The sequence below is a fragment of the Sorex fumeus genome, unplaced genomic scaffold, assembly GCF_029834395.1.
Source record: "Sorex fumeus unplaced genomic scaffold, SorFum_2.1 ptg000024l, whole genome shotgun sequence".
Taxonomy (NCBI): domain Eukaryota; kingdom Metazoa; phylum Chordata; class Mammalia; order Eulipotyphla; family Soricidae; genus Sorex; species Sorex fumeus.
In genome coordinates this window covers 28460661-28481054 of record NW_026606081.1, presented here as the reverse complement: position 1 = coordinate 28481054, position 20394 = coordinate 28460661, and the positions used below count along the sequence as shown (strand labels likewise).

General features: G+C 47.8%; 1 protein-coding gene across 1 annotated transcript; it reads right to left on the bottom strand.

Annotated features, from left to right (window-relative positions):
• Positions 1-10579: 10579 nt before the first annotated feature.
• On the bottom strand, positions 10580-18841 carry GPR75 (G protein-coupled receptor 75). The gene is made up of 2 exons (XM_056114092.1): positions 18785-18841; positions 10580-12655 (listed from the first exon to the last, which is right to left on the bottom strand). Exon 2 carries the CDS (start codon positions 12628-12630, stop codon positions 11032-11034), a length of 1599 nt encoding a protein of 532 aa, XP_055970067.1. The 5' UTR covers positions 12631-12655; positions 18785-18841; the 3' UTR covers positions 10580-11031.
• Between the last annotated feature and the right edge of the window lie 1553 nt (positions 18842-20394).

The following is a 20394-nucleotide window of genomic DNA, read 5'->3' as shown; positions in this document are numbered from 1 at the left end:
GATTGTAATCTAGGTGTGGGGCAGGTAAAGTAAGTAAAGTAAAGTAAAGGCCCTCCCATTGTTCATCGATTTTCTCGAGCGGGCCCAGTAACGTCTCCATTGGAGATTTTTTTGTTACTGTGTTTGGCATATCGAATACATCACGGGCAGCTTGCCAGGCTCTGCCATGCGGGCAAGATACTCTCGGTAGCTTGCCGGGCTCTCCAAGAGGGGCGGAAGAATCGGTAGAACTATGAAAAATTACTGTCAGACATGGGATATTCCATTCACAAGGAACATTTTTTTATAAGAACCTTTTATTTTGATTAGTCTTAATATGTTTCAAAACAAAATTTTGTGGGGGAGGGCTTAGCCAATGGTGCTCAGGGCTGACTCCTGGCTCTGTTCAGGGATCATGGTGGGGCTCTAGGGACTGTAGGGATTGAATCCAGGTCAGTCACATGCACACAATTCCCACCGCTGGACTGTGGCCCCGCCCCCAGATCAAAAGTTTATACTTTATGGATACAGTGCTTTACTTTATGGATACAGTTACTTTATGGATACAGCACCATCCGGGGGCCAGCGACCCCACCCAGATGCCAGCACCCCGGCCAGGTGCCAGCCCCGCTGCCTTTCCCCACATACACACAGTCTTGCGGGCCCCTCAGCCCTTCCAACAAGCACCTCCCCTCCGTTCTGGCAATTTTGGAAACAGTCTTGGAGTCAGTCTGAAGATGAATTTTCCTTTGGACTCTTGAGACGGGGACAAAAATCTTTAACACTCACACTGAAATAGTAAGTAGAACGTGAGGGAGCGGAAGATGGAATGACACCTCAGTGGTACCTTGAGCGCCACCAGGAGTGAGCCCAGCCCGGAGGCCGGACCAAGTCAGGAGCACAGCCCAGAGAACGGAAGGGTCAAGCGGGACTCGGCCTGTCCATCAGGACTTGAGCTTCCAGGGAGGGCGGGACCGGGGAGGGTCTCCGGGTGGGGTTGGACCGGAGGGGCGGGACTTGGAGATGAGGACGGGGTCCAGGGGGGGTCTTTGGATGGGACGTGGCCAAGGGAAGGGGGCGAGGTCCGGGGAAGGAGGCGGGGCCCAGGGAAGGAGCGCTGAGGGTCTCGGGAGTCTGGACCCCTGCTTCTCCTCCAGTCCCCCCAGGCCCGCTCCAGTCTGGCTGTGCTCCTTCTGCTCTGCAGCCGTTCTGTTTTCGTCGGCTTTCTTCCCTTTGCTCTTTTCTGTTGGGGGAACATCCAGCAGTTCTGGGGGCCGACCAGGGCCACTTCCGGGGGCGCTGAGGGACCGTGCAATGGCAGAATTCGAACCCAGGGCCCCTGCGTGCAAAACGTGCATCCCGGCTCTCTGAGGGTCTCCCTGGGACTGCACACTGGGTGTCTTAGAGGGCGCGGGGGTGAGTGGGGGTACCCAGCAACGCCGGGACTGCAGGATGCTGAAGCTCTTGGGGGTCTCTCCCAAGTGGGTGATCTTCCCCACTCACCATCTAGGTCTCCAGGGCAAAGACCCAGCACCTGCATTTTAAATACTTACTATCTTTATGTTAAATTCTCATGTCTGAGAAACACCTAAGATACTTTAAACATTTCACACATACCAACCCTCCTAATCAGGGTTCCAACTCCGGATGATTGGTTTGGTTTTTAGCCTACCTGCTTTCCTTTGAGACACCGTTAGGTGGAGCCTATTGCCCGTTTTTTGTTTGGTTTTTTTTTGTTTGTTTGTTTTTTGTTTTTGGTTAGTTTTTTTTTTTTTTTTGTATCCTTATATCCTTGATTAAAGGGACTAGCAACAAAAGGCATTCAATTTTCTCAACTATACTAAATGACGTTTAAAGATAAACTAGTATTATTGGTGTATAATTCTTGACTATCCTTTTCAGGCAGTCTGATCTACAAATCCCTGACAACTTCGGACAGTACTTAAATTTCCCAGTACATCGTGACTGACCTAGCACTGGATGTTTAGTATAAAAGGACTTGAGCTAAACAGAAAAATAAAAATCAAGGCTTAAAAGATTGAAAAGAAGGATTTACAAGCAGAGTTTCTAATTAAAGTGCTCTCCTAGAATCCTATTTTAGACTCTTCCTATTATTTTTGTGGTTTTTCTTGCCAAAGATTACATTTATTTCCATTTAAATAAAGAAATGGAGCTATCATAAATATGGGGTTTATAAATTATAACAAACTGCTGGAGTAAGTTTTCAAAATATGTTCCTGTGGTGATATAGTTTAAAAGGAAACCTTTGGGGCTGGAGAGAGTACCATCATTGGACACTGGCCTTGCACACAGCTGACCCCAGGTCAGTGATTCCTGAGCATAACCAAAAACAAACAAAATGGGAAATCTGTTTCTCTTTTCAGTTATTTTCCAAAGGTGATAGGGAAATCCTGGACCACAAATTACTCAAGGGCTGAGTCAGTGAGGTAGTACAGCAGGGAGAGCTCTCTCTTGCCTTGCATGTGGCCAACCCGGGTCTAACCCTTGCATCCAGTATGGTCCCCAAACCCTGCCAGGAGTAACCCCTGAGCATTGCCTGCTGAGTGTGGCCCAGAAACAAAAACAAACAAGCATACCCAAGGGCACACTTCTCATTGACAGTTGGGAGTTGCACATGCAGGCAGAATTACCCCATGGAAGAGAAAGTGAGAAATTCTAATATGCACATTTCTCATCTGCAACAGAGACTCGTACTTGAGTAATATTTTATAGGTGGGCTAACAGTGGTGTCCACAATGACTCATAAGTAAGATTTTCTTTTCATGTGGAAGGGACTTGATGGGGACACATCATATTCTTCACTTTCATCTTGCTATAGCATTTAGATTAAAATAATATCTCCATCATCTTTCAGAAAACGGGATCATCCCTCTAAATATTAGCATCCAGACCATACATTGTTAGTTACAAAACACATCAGCATCATGGCTAACATTTGTCAGGCTCTTTTCATCACCTACTTCATACCAGCAAGTCTTTATTCTGTTAGAAATAGTACAGCACGCTGAGGCATTGGGAAGAATGAGCGTGCTTTCCTTACTAGTGCTTACAAGAAAAACCACTACCAGAGACTAACAGTATTTCCATTCATACACTTAGAAGAAATAGGACTGACAGTTCCAAAGTTTACATAGTGTAAATAAGAAATGAAAATTCGTTAATAAATGGAATGTAGAGTTTATATTATTTTTTAATTCTGCTCGGGTAAGCAGTTCAGATTCTTGGTGGTGGTTGGGAGGCCTGGGCCTCCAGTGGGGACCCTCCAGCTGGCAGGCAGTGTGATGCCAGTGCTCCCCTGATCCCCCAGTGGTGACCCTCTGGCCCCCAGCGCCTCCAAACTACACCCAGTGGAGCCCGGGACCTCCACAGCTGCTATTTTATGGCCCTCATTTCAGTTTGCTAAAAGCAAAAGTGAAATATCTGAGAGTGGTAAACATTTTAGCTGTTTTTTGAAGGGAGGGTGTGTGCTTGTGTGTGTGTTGATCTTTTGTTTTGGGGGTGTTTGGGTGTTATTTTTTGTTTTTGTTTTTTAGTCTTATGTTTTGAACCATACCTGGCGGTGCTCAGGGGTTACTCCTGGCTCTGAGCTCAGGATTTACTCCTGTCAGTGCTCAGGGGACTAAGTAAGGTGCGGGGGAGCGAACCTGGGCCAGCCATGAGGATGGCAAGTCCTTACTGTCGGTATTTTCGATCCCTATCCATCCCTCTCCATTTCAATGGTTGAAGACATTTGTGAGCCATAAAGTAGTGCTTATCATCTCAGCTAAACCTGTACACGGGTGTTTCCAGTTACTAAGTTACTTTACCTTCCAACAGATTAAATTATGCTGGCTTTGAATTTAGACACAATGTGACTTTCTGTATATTTTCCCAAAGTACTAACATCATTTCCATTCTGTAAATAATACAGTACCAAAAACAAATTTCCTTAAAATTCAGTAACTTAAAGGTTAGAACTCCGTGGGGGAGCTGGGCTGGAAATGGTGAAAGGACCATAAATGCTCTGCTTGTGGGGGCCCAGATGTGAGTCTTAGCACCCCAGATCTCCCAGGAGCAGCTGGGACAACCTCCCCCCAAACACCACACCTGGAGTAGCTCCTGAAAGCTGCCAGATATGATCCCTAGTTCTAAAGAAAAAAAAATTGCTTTGTCAAATCTACTATTTTCTCTAAATTCAGCCATTAGCCAAAAATAGAACTTTGTCAAATTCTATTGGCTTGTTATATTTCTATATATTCAACAATATACTGCTTTAGAAACTAGACAGTCTCCTAAAAAAAACAGTAAAATCTATTTATTCAAGAGTTAGAGCCACACTCTATTACCTCTTGTATTAGAACAAGAATTTGGCCATGATAACTGGAAGTTGTTTTTTCTTTCTTGGTCCTTGGGCACAGCCAGCAATGTTGCTGTGATACTGCAAGTTTGGTGCTCAGGAACACAGCCCGTGCCAGTGCCGGAGACAAAGCAAGAGCTCCCAAGTGCAAACCTGTGAGCTGTACTTTGAGCCTGGCCCTGACCTGATCATCAGAAATTGTTTTCCCTGGATTTGTTTTCTGTCATTTTAATTGCTGTTTGTTAGTCATATAGAGAGATATCATTTGTTGGAAAAGCTTTCATCAGTCACTCCAGGAAAGTGCCCCTCCCCTTCCATTCCTCCACCTCCTCACCCCTGCCCCAGGAACCGGAGGGATTGTACACGTGGTGGGAGCTTGCCTTGCATGCAGCAGCCAACCCCAAGTTTGTCCCCCCGACCACTGCCAGGAGTGACCTCTGAGCACTGCAGGGTATGGATCAAAACAGAAGTGTCCTGTCCAGTTATAAAACAATTTTAAGTTATTATTCTTTTGATTTTGATTATAGACTCCCCACACTCTTATCAAAAAAATAATAACTGCCATCTATTGAACACTTACTAAATATTTCTCACAGTTATGGGCAGCAACTGAAAGTTCCTGATCTCTCTAGTCAAGCAAAGAAATTGGCGGGGGGGAGGGGGGGGGAAGAAACACCGCTCAATTTTCTTTTTGTTGTTGTGAGTTATTTTATTCTATTTTGCTTGTTTGAGGGACACACCAAATAGTGCTCAGGGACTATTCAAGTCTCAGCAGTGTTTGAAGGACTATGTGGTGCCAGGAATCGAACCCCCGTTTGTAAAACTCAACCCTTTGAACCATCACTCGAACCCAAAAGTTGAATTCTCACTCTGTTCAGTCCATGAACCGAAAACCAGGTTCTAAGGCACTCTGAACTTCCCCTTGCCACACACCATGCCCTTCTTTTCAAGTTTAACAAGATTCTCTGTAAAGAACACAATGCCTAGTCATGTTTTCGAAGTAATCTTAATGAAATCAGTTACTAATATATTAATAAAATCAGTTATCAGCTTAATGTATTACTAATGCCAAAAAAATAAGTACGTAGGTTCCATGAATCCTTGCGAGCGTCTATATGCAAACATGTAGCGGGCTGAAGAGTAGCATGGGCAAGCAGAGCTTCCCTCATGCACGGTTAACGCAGCCCCATGCACAGTCCTTTGAGCACAAAGCCAGGAGTCAATCCTGAGTGCAGACAAGTGTAGCCCCAAAACAGAACACAAAAGATCGGGGGGGGGGGGGGAAGAACCAAAAAGAACAGAACAGAGAGGAAAAGAAAGAGAAAAAGAAAAGGAAAAGAAAAATGTACTGAACCCAAGACATTTACACAGGTTAGGAAATGTCTCCCATTGCCAGGTCCACAGAACAGCATAAAACACTCTTTGTGAATTGCTCCACTTCCAAAGGCCTAGCTGGCATATGAACAAACTGCATTTTGCAAAACCGCAGGCTCTGCATGAAAATCAAGATCCTGAGCCTGGGAATCAGCAGAAGCTGTTTCCTCAGCACAGACTGCTGGCAGTGGGAAGGGTGGGGAAAACTCAAGGTCAAGCCTTAACCCTGTAGATGAACTCATCTTGGTGCTCGCTAGATATATTCACTTTTAAAAGAATATTCACTTTTAAAAGATAATTATGTGTGTATCCGGATGGGGAAGGAAAACTCAGTAATGTGTTTATAAGCAATGAAACAGTATTTTTGCTTTGGTAAAATTAATCTCAAAAAGTTGAGATTGCCTATTAACCATCATTTCTGGGAGGCAAAATTTCACCAAATATGCACCTTTATCCAAGTTATCACGGACTTCTCTCTTGCCTCCTCTCCTATTGTTCCTCTGAGAGTGCTAAAGAGTTTCTGTGCCAACATATGCTAGCACAAGCCATGGGATTCCACAGAGAAAGGACGTAGGTTAGTGTCAGCTCCTATGAGCCAGGACAGTCCCTCATGACTGGTCCTTCAGCTTAGAAGTTGGGAAAAGTTTGGCAGTCCTAGAACAAGACCTGCATCCTGTTTCCTTTTCCCCTCTTCCTTATGGATGTCACAGTGTCAGGGTTCACACACCCTTGCCTGCACGCTTACTGGAGGCTGCATATGTGGCTTGGTGCTCGCACCCCCTGCCCCAGTGCTCTCCAGGGCTGATGTTCATTAGTGGTGCTGAGTGTCAGAGGGATGCCTCGCACAGCAGTTAGATTCAAGGCCTTCAGGCCCCCCATTAATCTCCTGGCCCCTTAGGTGTACTCTCTGTTTGGTTTCTTGATTTTTGTCTAATGATGTTTTGGTGGTAGTTTAGGGGTTTTGTTTGTTGATGTGCAGGGCCGGGGATCCAACCCAGGGCCTCACACATTCAAAGCAGGTACCCTCCCACTGCTCACTGTCCTCTGGCTCTGGTGCCTTTTATTAGTTTCCTACTGATAATCATCCTAGGGAAATTGCGGGGGGAGGGGAGTGAAAAAGGTCAAATTGGAAGCCAGCTACTTAGATATTAGGGTTGATGTCTCTTTAAGGCATCACAGCTTTTTGTCTCTGTTTTGTTTGGTTTGGGGGTCACACCAGGCATTGTTCAGGGCTTAATCCTGGCTCTGCACTTGGGGATCACTCCTAGTGGGACTCACAGATCATAGGGATTCCGGGGATCAAACCAGGGTGGGTTGTGTGCAAGGCAAATGTCCTACCATACTATTGCTCCCACTCCAAGTCATCCTACATTTGATCGACTTCTCTAATCCACTTCTTCAAGATTTATGTACTGCTAGGTGATAAGACATGGTGCCAGCAAAATCAAAGTTCTTCTCAGATGCTACACAGCCTGTAGCAATGACCTGTCACTGGGTAGGACAGAACGTGGCCTCTGGCTGCCCTCCCAGTTCAGAAGACTCTGAGTGGCCCCCACTGGGCTATCACTCTGATGTATGGCCGCCTCTAGATCAGGAAACATCTTCGAGGTGTTCAGATACAACAAATCTGAGCAGATACAACAAACTGTGCTCAAACGGATTGTTTCATCACTTAAGGAAAGTACCTCTTAGATTTAGGCAATAATGCCGTTTATAATAGTGCAATAATGCATCAATGTTAAGTAATGTATTAACAATAATTTGTTCCATAATAATTTCCTTTATGTTATTATTTTGGTTCGGGGCAGTTACATCCTGGGGTGTTCAGGGCCTATTCTTTTTTTTTTTTTGCTTTTTGGGTCACACCTGGCGATGCACAGGGGTTACTCCTGGCTCTGCACTCAGGAGTTACTCCCGGCAGTGCTCAGGGGACCATATGGGATGCTGGGATTCAAACCTGGGTCGTCTGCGTGCAAGGCAAACGCCCTACCCACTGTGCTATCTCTCCAGCCCCCAAGGGCCTATTCTTGCCTGGCTCTGTGCTCAGGGATCACTCTGGACAATACCCAGAGAACCATATGTGGTGCTGGAGATTCAAGCCAAGCCAGCCCTCAGTAAGTAGGTCTTCACACTCAGAAGGCACTCTTTGGCCCTCTATGATGGTTTTCAAATGACCAGACAGGAAAGTCACCACACTGAAATATGTCCAGAAATGTTAGGATTTTTAATATGTTTATTTTCCAAACATTATTTTAAAATTACATTAAAAGCATCAGAAATACAAATCTGACTTAATGGTTAATATCAGAATAATTATAAAATGTCTAAAATATGTCACATACTTTGCATCACAGTAAAGCATCAGGAGAACTAATTATTGTGCCCTGCTAATTAGTCATATTCAACTGAATTCTCATTACTTTTAGTTCTCATTTTAGCCCTTATGAAGAGTTATAAATGCCTCTATACCTGCATAGATATAGATGTGAAGGACAGCTAAGAATCTAGCCTACTGTGTATTTCATGCAAGTTGAATCAATAATTGCTTTGTTGTTATTTTCTTTGCTTCGGGCCCACACCCAGGAGTGCTCTGTGAATTTTCGGCAGTGCTGGGGGGACCGTGTGGTGTTGGGGATCAAACCCGTGACTCCTGCATGCAAAGCATGTGCGTCATCCCTTGAGAATCTTCCCAGCACAGAATCAATAATTTCTTGATGAGCATAAAGAGACTGAATACCTCATATGCACATGCTCAATTTTATATATGCTATAATTTCTACCTCCCTAAGATGGATCATCTCAAAACTTAAAGGTCACACAGAAAAACTGTCATTTAAAAAATTTACAAGTAGAAATTATGTTTAAAAAATCTTATATTTAATCACATTTGATACGCCTGGCCAAAAAGAAATATATACCTTAAAAAGTGTGAAATATCTTAATGTTAATAATTAGAAAGCTATCTGACTTATTGAATTAAATACCAGATTTTGAGTTGAAGTTAAAAGTTTAATTCTTAGTTTGCCACAATTCTTCAAGATATCTTGGAATAGACTTCTTAATTCTTTTTCAAAAAGAGGTAGTATACTAACCCATTTCATGAAAGTACTAATAAATGAAGTGTTGCTTTTAAAAATAGAAAAGCACAATTCAAATAGGTCACAGTGACTTCCAAGAGTAGCATTCAGTTACAAAAGAAAATGTGAGAGTGGATATCTTCTCTTGTTATAAAATTTAATAGCAAAAGTAAAGAAGTGGGGGCAGAGAGATGGCACAGTGGTTATGTGCTTGCTCTGCCTGAATCCAAACCGGGCTCAATGCCATGAGGGGTGATCTCCAAGTGCAGAGCCAGGGGTAATCCCTGTGCACTGCTGACCGTAGCCCCAAAACAAAATCAATAATGGATGAAAGGGTAAGAAAAAAGGAGAAAACATCAGCCTCAAAGGAAAATTTTGAAAAAGAAGTAAAAACCTTTCTCACATTGAAATCCTAGAAGCAGAATGGCTGGCTGGTCCTGACAGAGACCTGGTCACCCTCTGTCCACCCCAGGCCCCTCCTGACTACTCTATTCAGTAACCCCAAGAAGAGGTGTAGGAGGTGAATGCCTCTCAGCAAACACGCCTTCCAATGAGGAACAGCAGTTCCTGAAAATGACCACCAAGACAGAGAAGTCCTGTATCTCATGCTTATCTCGTGTCTAGCAGTTATACTTTTAAAACTGCAACAAGTTCAAATGTTAACTGTATAATAATATCCAAATCTACATGAAAATATGTTCATCTTTATGCCTGAATCCACAGAGTACTTAAGAAAATTGGTTTTGGGCACAGAAATAATGAATCAATGCTTCCTTTCTGTTCATTTCCAGTTCTTTTCCTGCTAATACAGGAGGAAAATAATGTATTTGAAAATAGATCATCATAAGAATTTTCCTACCCTTGTAATGCATGAAAAGACAAACACTGACTTCTGAATAGTTGCTTGGACTTGCTCTGTGAGGTCTCACAATGGAGGAAGCCTGAATCTGCACACTGCCAGCCTCACTGCACACTCTCCTCAGCAGGAACGCAGCACCCACCATCACTGTGTCCAGTGCTGTTCACAGAGCAGGCGGGCAGCCACAGTGCCCACTCTCCCAAGGATAGCACACGGCCACCCCAATGCAGCCCTCTTCTCTAGGACTTCAAAATAGACACTTTATTTTTAGCAAGTAAGAGCATGTTTTAAAATAATGACATACTCAATGGGCACAAAATAATAATGTGTAGAGTAACAGATAGCACTAAGCATAACATAACATAACATAACATAACATAACATAACTATATTCTTAGTTGGCTGTCTTGCACAAGACCCAATGCTTGTATATTTTTGCTAAGGATAGTCATAGACAATATATTTCTTATTTTCTGCAATAATTATGTATGAGGGTAGGGAAGGCCCAGTGGAAGGATCCAAGGATACAGTGATGGTCGGGCTCTGTGATGCCACACCCCCCAGTGTCCAGGGAGCCTCAGGGATACGCTAGCAATGCACAGGCATGTGTCACTAGAAAGTGAACTGAGTCAGTGCATGAGAGGCTGGTGCCTTCACCCCTGGAATGCCTCCCCCAGCCCCAATAGTATATTATTTGTTTGGGGGTCTTGTTTTGGTTTTGGTTTTGCTTTTTGGGTCATACCCAGCAATGCTCAGGGGTTACTCCTGGCTCTGCACTCAGGAATCACTCCTGGAAGTGCTTGGGGGACCATATGGGATGTCAGGGATCAAACCCGGGATGACTGCATGCGAGGCAAATACCCTTCCTGCTGTACTATCACTCCAGTCCCAACAGTATATTATGTGATCAAATAAGCCTGGTACCAAAAATATTGCACCCCATTTCAACACTTCAATGAACCAAAATTTATAATTTAGTAATTCTGCGTTTATAAATCAAAAAACAGCATCAGTAAATATATACTTTCACATTCTTTAAAAAATTGAGTTCATGTATATTTTAATGTCCCAGCGATTATAATCAGTTCATTCTCCACTTTAACGTCGTAGTAGGATCATTATTGGTATCTATGAAATAATCAGTACAAAAGACTGGAAGCTAGACCAGGGTAAAAATCTAAAAAGTAACCATCTATGTCCAATCAAGAAATGTCAAGAAATCACAGAGCACATCATCAGATTTCAGTAAAAAGGAAAACTCAACTGCCAACTATTTAGCTGACTCTAAGTTTTGACCTACCACTGGTCTCACAAAACTAAAAGATAAGCTAAGTTAGTATCAGAAAGAAAACGAGTCTGCACGAGACTCTCAGGACCCTGTGACTTTAGACAGAAGGAACTGGAATCTGCCGGGCAGAAGTACTGTCAAATTCTTGCATTAGATCACTAGTGGTGTGATAATGCATGGCAATGTAGGAGCTGGCAAACGCAAAGGAGTTTACGGGCTGCAAGCTGCAGGGGACACTCTCTTCCCCGGGCGGGCTGCTGTTATAGATGCTGTAGTAGGCGTCCAGCCGCGTGTGGACTGGGGTGGAGGTGCTCTGGCCGTGGTGCTGAAGCCCGGCCGAGAGCTTGGGACTCGCCACACTTTCCCTGGAGTGACTGGGACCACAAGCCTGATCCACAAATTTCTTCTGGGGCTTCGGAGAGAGCATGTAGGCGGAGTTTGTCTCGTGGTGTGAAGATTTGTTTCTGTTCACCTCCAGGTTCCCTTTGCCCATGGCCCGGAGCCGGGTTTTCTGCTTGCAACAGAAGAAACCCAGGCCAACATACTGCAGGCACCAGAGCACACGCCTCCGTAGCCCCGCGCTGTTCCTAGAATATATGAAAGGGTTCAGTCCCGACTTGAGAAAGATGAGGGTGAACCCAAACAGTTCAACCTGGTACAGGAGGAAGCTCGCCCTGCGTGACAGAACCACCTGTACCAAGGCCACCCCCAGGGGAAGACAGCACACCAGGACGGAGAGCACGATGATCACACAGGTGAGCACTGCTTTGGAGTCCTTGGTGGTGGAGAGGTTGACAGCTGAGACCAGCTGCAGCTGGCTGGGACTCTTGGGGTACCCATGGGTTGGCACGTGCTGCAGTTTGTTGTAGTTCTGGTTCCTGTAGAGGGCCGGCATGGTGCACTGGAGGGGCTCTGCACCTGCCTTCCCAGGGCCCCTCACGAAGGGCTGCGGCCTGGACGCATCCACGGCAATCACAGGGGGACCCTTCCGGACCTGGGCGTTTTTCCGCAGGGTCTGAGCGATCATGACGTATGAGACTGAGACCACGGTCACGCAGAAGGCAAAGTCCACGACATAGAGGGCCAGGATGACCTTCCCGTCCCCCGCCATCAGGCTGGACATGGGGAGGCAGAGGTGGGACTTGCTGGCTCTGACCGTGGCCAGGGCGGCCAGGGTGAAGCTGCTGGCCCAGAGCAGCAACACGAGGAGCAGCGTGCAGGGCAGGGCGGCCGCGCGGCTTGGCTGTTTGCCCAGGGCCAGGTAGAGCCGGTGCAGCGCGATCACGGCCACCGTCTTCAGGGACATGATGAGGAAGCCCGAGCTGGTGAGGTGGAAGGTGAAACAGAATGCATCGGGAAGGGCGCTGGCTGAGTGGAGGAACAGCACAGAGGCGAACATGGGGGCTGTCACCCCACAGATGAAGAGGTCGCAGAAGGACAGGTTTAGGACCATGAAGTCAAAGTTGGTCCTGAACTTTCTGAAGGTTGGATCAAAAAAGGACAGGAAGACAATGAAGTTGCCATAGGAGCCCAGGAAGAAGATGATGGTGAGGAGGAGCGTGCAGGTGACCAAGGTGGCCGTGTGGACGAGTTCTGGGCAGTTCTCCGAGAGGGCAGTGCCGTTTCCTCCGGGGGGTTGGTGCACAGGGGGCCAGCTGGCATTGAGGGCCTCTGGGAGGGGGGCTGTTGAGTTCATCTTCAGGGAGAAACGACTCTTCCTTCTGCAGGAGGGGGTCAGGGCCTCAATTCACAGAGGAGCAACATGTGACAAAGAGGCCTGAGGCTTAAAGCCTGCACACAAAATGCATGCCCAGAAGCAGAAAGGAATTAATGGAGAGAGGAGTGGTCTCGGGCTAGCACCTCCCCCCATGTTCCCAGCTCCCCCCCACCCCCATGCACAGGCCACACTTTGCCTGTCAAAGCCCAACACAGGAGAGACAAAAACTCCACAAGATAAAGTCATCCCATGGGAGAAGCATGCTGAAAGTAGACTATAGACCAAACACGATTGTCACCCATTACCTCTTTTGCAAACCACAACACCCAAAAGGAGAGAGAGAACAAAGGGGAATGCCCTGCCACAGAGGCAGGGTGGGATGGGGGGAATGGGGGGTGGGAGAGATACTGGGATCCGTGGCAGTGGGAAATGGGCACTGGTGGAGGGATGGGCATTTGATCATTGTATAATTGAAACCCAAGCACAAAATTTGTCAGTCTACAACTGTACCTCATGGTGTCTCACTAATAAAAATTCAAAAAAAAAATTAACTGCAGCTATGGTTGCAGAACTCTTGATATACTAACCCCCCCCCCCAAAAAAAAAAAGATAAAGTCATTCCATTAGGCTTTATGAAACCAAACTTTTCAAACTGGCTTATGAACTACCTGGAGAGTGCTTTGTGGGTTTTTGTTTGTTTGTTTTAGGTTTAGGGAGACACCCGATGAAGCTCAGGATCTACTCTTGGCTATGTGCTCAGGGATTATTCCTGGCAGGCTCAGAGGACCACAGGGATGTCGGGGACAAACCTGGGCTGGCTGTGTACAAGGCTGGTGCCTAACTCAATGTTATTATTGTTGTTATTACTCCGACCCCTGCTTGTAGAGTGTTTTATTTACTTAATTTGGGGGTGGGGTGGGATCATGTGACATGCCAGGCAGTGCTCAAGGATTCTTCCTGCCTCTGTTCTCAGGAATGACTCCTAATGGAGCATGAGGTATTCCACATGCTTTCCTGGGAGCAAACCAGGGCTGGCCACATGCAAGGCCTTACCCCATACTATCTCTTCAGCACTGGAGTGTTTTTAAAAGCAGACTGCTGGACAAGATCTGAGGATGAAAAGTAGGTAAGGGATATTCCGGATAACCTTTCAGTATCAATATTGCAAACCACAATGCCCAAAAGGAGAGAGAGAGAGAGAGAAAGAGAGAGAGAGAAAGAGAGAGAGAGAGAGAGAGAGAGAGAGAGAGAGAGAGAGAGAGAGAGAAAGTGCCTGCCATAGAGGCAGGTAGGGGATGTGGGGTGGAAGGTGATGGGAGGGAACCTGGGGACAATGGTGCTAGGAAATTTGCACTGGTGGGAGGGATGGGTGTTGGAACACTGTATGACTGAAACCCAATCATGAACAGTTCTGCAAGGATCTATCTCACAGTGATGTAATAAAAGTTAAATATGTATATAAAGGTAAAGGTAAAGGCCCTCCCGTTGATCGTCGATTTGCTCGAGCGGGCCCAGTAACGTCTCCATTGGAGACTTTGTTGTTACTGTGTTTGGCATATCGAATACTCTCGGTAGCTTGCCGGGCTCTCCGAGAGGGGCGGAGGAATCGAACTCGGGTCGGCCATGTTGGCCACTTGTAAGGCGAATGCCCTACCCGCTGTGCTATCGCTCCAGCCCAAATATGTATATATATATATATATATATATGTATATATATATACAGAATTATGATTACCATAAAATAAAAAGCAGTAGTGTGTGTGTGTTCCGAGAGAAAGGCAGTGGGATATAGAAACTGAGCCCACCCCTTGGGTTTCTGACTGGCACTGCAGATGTGACATTGGAGACACAGAACATGACCTCTCTGCCAGAGAGGTCAGAGCCTAGTCCAGATCAGTTTCTATATCCCACTGCCTTTCTCTCAGAACACACATACCCTACTGCTCAGGGCCCCCCAGAAATTTAAGTGTGCAAATGAAAATGCCCCCTGAATTGCACTGAGCCTACTACCCAGCTAAGCCCAGGGAGCAAGACCAGCAACCAGGCTGGTGGTTAATGTGACTGTATGGATGATCAGAGGGTGGCGGCCACTAAGAAAGCAGGGAGCAGGGAAGCTTATCCTTCCTAGGGAGATGAAAGGGAGTCTTGTGAGAAGCCTGGTGGGTGAAAGGTGAAAGGGCAGGGGTGGGGGTTAGAGGAGGGGGCAGAGAGAAGGGGGGTAGGGCTGAGGTGGACCAGGGATATAGCAAAGGGTGGGAGGAGGTGCTTGGGTAGCAAAAAGCCTGAAGTAACCCCTAGGACCTAGTCTCACCTTTCCCTTCCTCCAACACACACACACTCATGCTCACACACATACACACATACTCAGCAATACCTGCATCTATGTAAATACATACATATTTATATATCTGTAGCTATGTATTTATATGTAGATATAAATTTTGCTGAATTATTTTGTAGTCTTTTGTGTAACTCACAAATTGCTAGCAACTCATATTTTTCCCTTGGAGGAATCCCTTTTTCCCCTATTTTCTATCATTTCTTATCCCTATTTATGATTTCTTAGTAAACCCCATAAACCCTCCTTTGGAAAAAACTTTATGTGGAATTACATTTGAGAAATAATGAAGTTGAGAAAGGGAAGTAATGAAGGGGGTCAGAATTATAGAAAATTTACCAAGTGAAAACTCCCCCACTGGCAACTAAGTAAATGTGACTAAGTGTGGATCAGAAAGCATGTACGGTCCCGTGGCCCTTTCCTCAGCTTGCATGTACCATGTGCACACGTATGGCAGCTCCACACGTATGGTGTGGAGGGTGTGAAGGCATAAGGTTCTCTCCACTTCAAAAGCACAACCTCTGGCGCCTTGCTTAATCATTTTTTCTTTGTTTTTTTGCAGTATGATTTAACCCTCTTCCCCCCCCCCCCCCGACACACACACATACAGTCTAATCTTTCTGTTCCAAATCCCAAACCCTGTATGGCTTGGTACACACCCTATTCCCAGAGATGCTGAAAGTGGGACAGCTGAAACTGTCTCTTGGAGACGGCTCTCGAGAAGGGAAAGCATTCACTGTAGTCCAGCATTTTAGCCATCACTAAGGCCACTGGGACACCTGGGGGCATGTTCAGAATACTTAACTCCCAGCACCAGTTGGTGTGAAGAGACCTCCACTTGTGTGTGGGCTTAACCAGTCAGTTGCAGGACCATAGAAGCAGAGAAAGGGGTCGGGTCAGGGCGTCAGCCCCCTTAACACTTTCGTGAGCACCAGAGAGACAGCACAGGTTAAAGAGCTTCCTGTCTCAGCCCTTGCTCTCTTGCACCGCAGGTGGGACCCCCCTCCCAAAAGAACTTCTAGGAATGACCCTTGAACATCAGAGCCAGGATCAGCCCTTAAACTGCTGTGTGACCTGAAGAGCCCCCACACGCTGTGCTTGCGTGCGCGTGTGTGTGTGGGGGGGGGGGGGGAGAGATCCTGATTCTCTGTTTCTTAATGATTACAACTTTAAAACTGTCTAACGCTGGGCTAGGGGAGAAAGCCCAAAGCTGGATCATGTGATTTGCATGGCAGGGGGAGGGGAGCTTTTCCTGAAGCTCTTCAACATGGATTCTGCTAAAGATAACCTTCAGTGCCTCTAAGCTATCTTCCTGGGGTTTTGTTTGTTTTTACATGCTAGCCAGTAATTGAGATTAACAGGAAGAAAAAATCGGAGGAAAACAAATTTGGGGATGTAAAAGATAAGAGGCATTTTTTTCTTTTTTTTTTTTTACTTTCTTGTCATTCTAGGGTGCCTCATTGTGTGGGGGGGGTGGGGGGAAGGGCTGGCATCCCCAGCTATTGAGGGTTCTGTGCATCCGGGGTAAGGCTTGAGGCAATGCACATGGGTGACTCCTGGGACCTCTCTCCATACCCCTTCATTTGTTTAAACTTTCAATAATTTTATTTTTAATGTTAGTGTTTTATTTAGGCACTGTAATTTACAAAGATTTTTTTTTCTTTTAACAAAGCTTTAAGTAACTGAGTTCGGGCATTGAGCATTCCAACTACAAACCTGCCACCAGTGCTATGGCCCTTCCATAACATCCCAAGGCTACTCTCTGTTTCCCCATCAGGAAAGTCCTTTCTCAATTTACCTCCTAGTTTGAGTTACAGGTTCACTCATGGTTTTGATATTACCTCACTTCTAAACCAAGAGGCAATTCTAAATAATAAGAGTATTCCAGGTCTGGAATATAACTGTCATCATTGTTATTAGTAAATGAACTGTAAGTGTTATGACAGGCCACACTCCATGCTGTGCTTCTAAGTAATAACTCACGGAATTCTCACAGCATCCCTAAGATAGGTAACTCATATCCATTTTACAGGTGAGAAACTGAGTCCAAATGCGAAAAACCTAACTTAATAGGTAGAGCCTGAGTCCCGAAGGGAACCACCCCCCCAGCAGTGCTCAGGGTTCACTCCTTGCTCTGAGCTCAGGGATCACTCATGGTGGGACTCAGGGGACTCTATGGGCGGCTGGGGATTGTACCCGGGTCACCCTTGTGCCAGACAGGCACCCTCCCTGCTGTGCCAATCTCTGAAGCCCACATTCCTCACCTTGAGTTCTCCACAGGGCAGTACAGAAGCCACAGCTGAGCACTCAGTATTGGCTAGCTGGCTACACCAGGCCAGCAGCCTCAGAGCAGCTAGGGTGACCCCTGGTAGGAGTTACTGCGTGGTGGAACCCTGTATTCTCTCCCGCTTGCTTGCGGGGCAGTGGAAGGGTCCAAGGCCATCAGATGCTGGGACAGAAAGGGAGGAAAGCAGAGGCAGAATAAACTGAAGGTTTGAGCAGAGAAACCTCAGGAGCTGATAGGAGTGAAACGGTAGGGAAAGACACCAGGTCTTAGTACCAGTTTTCGGCAATTTAAAGTAAACAAAGACACTGAGAATGCGAAGGGGAGCAGAGTTCTTCTGATGGCAAGATTTTGCGCCGCGGAAACGGGAGCAAGTCAATTCTCTATTTGCTACTCCCGACTATGAGATGAAAACGACAAGGCCTCTTGATATATCTCTGGGGGTCTTTCCCAGCCCCGGCCCCCCTTCCCGGCCCCTGCTTCCCTTTACCTGTCAGCCCACTCTCCAGCTATGTGCTGGAAGATCGGCGCTGAGCCAAGCTCCTGACGCCAAAGGCGAGGACCTCAAGTCTGGCAAGGTGTGGGCTGCCGCCAGGGGACACGCTCACTGCAATCGCAGCGCCTCGTGACTTACTGCGCTGCTTAAAAACATTTTTTGAAAGAATATGTTCTTTTCTAGACACTTAACAAGCAAACAACAAACGCAAAAACGGTGCCAGGATCAAACCCCGGCGCTGCGCACAGGCCGGCCCTGACAGGGGCCAGACTCCTGTCCCAGCGGGAGCGCCTGGGCGCCTAGACGCTGTCCAAGGTCGCGCGCACAGGGCAGGGCGTGGGGGGGGGGTGGGGCCAGGGTCGAGCGCGACGTGCGGGTGCGGGTGCGGCCTGGAGGCCCCGGGCCGGGCGGCGGGACCACTGCGTCGGAGTGGGCTCCCGGGGGTGTAGCGCCCCGCCCGCAGGAGGCCGGCGACAGGGACCACAGGCTGGCGACGGAGACCCCGCACGGCGCGGGACAGGGACCCGCAGGGCGCAGGACAAGGTGCCCCAGGTGCAGGACAGGGACCCGCAGGCCGGCGACAGGGACCTGTGGGTCTGCGACAAGATAGGGACCCCGCAGGCTCGGGAGAGGGACCCGCAGGCCGGGGACAGAGACCCCGCACGGCGCGGGACAGGATCCCCGAGGCGCAGGACACCGATCCCCGCAGCGCGCGGGGCAGGGGTCCCCGCAGGCCCAGCGACAGGACAGGGACCCGCAGGCCGGCGACAGGACAGGGACCCCGGCAGGCCGGCGACAGGACAGGGACCCCCGCAGGCCGGCGACTGGACAGGGACCCGCAGGCCAGTGACGGAACAGGGACCCCCCGCAGGCCGGCGACGGGACAGGGACCCGCAGTCTGGCGACAGGACAGGGACCCCCGCAGGCCTGAGACAGCCCCCCGCCCGCAGGCCCGGCGGGAACGCAGCGCGCAGGCGCCGCCAGCCCGGCCTCCCCCCTCCCGGCGACCCCTCACCTGCCGGCGGTCGCGCCTTCCCCGCCTCCATCGCGCAGCCCCGACCCCCGCGGCGCCCGCGCCCGCGCCCGCCCCCCGCGCCCACGCGCGCCGGCGCCGCCCCCCGCGCCCGCCCCCCGTGCGCGCCCTGGCCCCGCCGCCCCCTGCGCCCACCGCCGGGAAGCCGTGGCTGAGAACGTTTTTCTCCTAAACTGGTGTGTCATGGTCCAGCGCATTGTACATCACGTTTTTACTTATTTTTTCTTCTTTTGGGGTCACACCCCGCGATGCTTAGGGGTTCCTCCTGGCTCTGCATTCGGGAATCACTCCTGGCGGTGCTCGGGGACCATATGGGATGCCCGGGATGGACTAGGGTCCGCTTCATGCAAGGCAAACGCCCTTCCCGCTGTACTGTCGCTCAGGCCTTTAATTTTAAATCAGTGTCAGTTTAACCCCACATTTAACATTCTGCTCCTGGGGTTGGAGCGATAGTACAACGGGTAGAGAGGGCTGGTGCCTTGCACGTGGCCAACCTGGGTTTGATCCCCAGGACCCCATGTGGGCACCTAAGCATCGCCAGGTGCGATCCATGAATGAGCCCTGAGTATCACCAGGTGTGGCTCCCAAACCCAAACAAAATTGAAAATGTTGTAGCTTATTTGACAGTAAAACGAAAACTTTATTTTTATTATTATTATTTTTTTGCTTTTTGGGTCACACCTGGCAACGCACAGGGGTTACTCCTGGCTCTTCACTCAGGAATTACTCCTGGCAGTGCTCAGAGGACCATATGGGATGCTGGGAATTGAACCCGGGTCCGCAGTGTGCAAGGCAAACGCCCTCCCGCTGTGCTCTCTCTCCAGCTCCAAAACGAAAACTTTAATATTCAACGGGAGAATAGCAAAAGTTACATTAGTGAACAAAACAAATGGGGTTTGTCTACAAAAGTATGAAGACTATGTCATCAATTTTTTTCAGTAGAACAAAATTCGTAATTTTTCATGGGTTCTTTCTTTCACACTACTCATCATTTCATTTCATTTCATTTCATCATCCTGTTATTCGTCGATTGCCTCGAGCAGGCCCCAGTAACGTCTCTTTCATCCTAGCCCTGAGATTATATTCAAGGCTCTTTAGGAGAATGAGACCCATCATTGTTACTGGTATTTGGCATATTTGGTACGCCACGGGGAGTTTGCCAGACTCTGCCCTGTGGGCAGGCTACATTCGATAGCCTGCAAGTTTGTCCAAAGTAGGAATGAGACAATAAGATGTCATAAAAAAGATGTCCTGATAAGATGTCAGGTTCCGGGATCTGGATTTTATAGTCTCTGAGTCTTGGCCGCTGATGGGATTACACAGCGCCAGGGGGCCAGGTGGTGGGTGTGACCCCTGCCTACTGGAATTTGGAGGATCTGGGTGGAAGATGCTCGACTCCAATCGAGTAGACTTGGAGGTCTCGGCCCCGGAACCCGCGTGGCTTTGTCCCTCTGCCAGTACCTTTATGTATGCACTACTCAACATATAAAAAAAATGCCTGCAACCCAAACGACTTGGCAATAACAGGGTTTTTTTTTTTTTTTTTGGGTCTCACCCAGCAATGCACAGGGGTTGCTCCTGGCTAATACGCT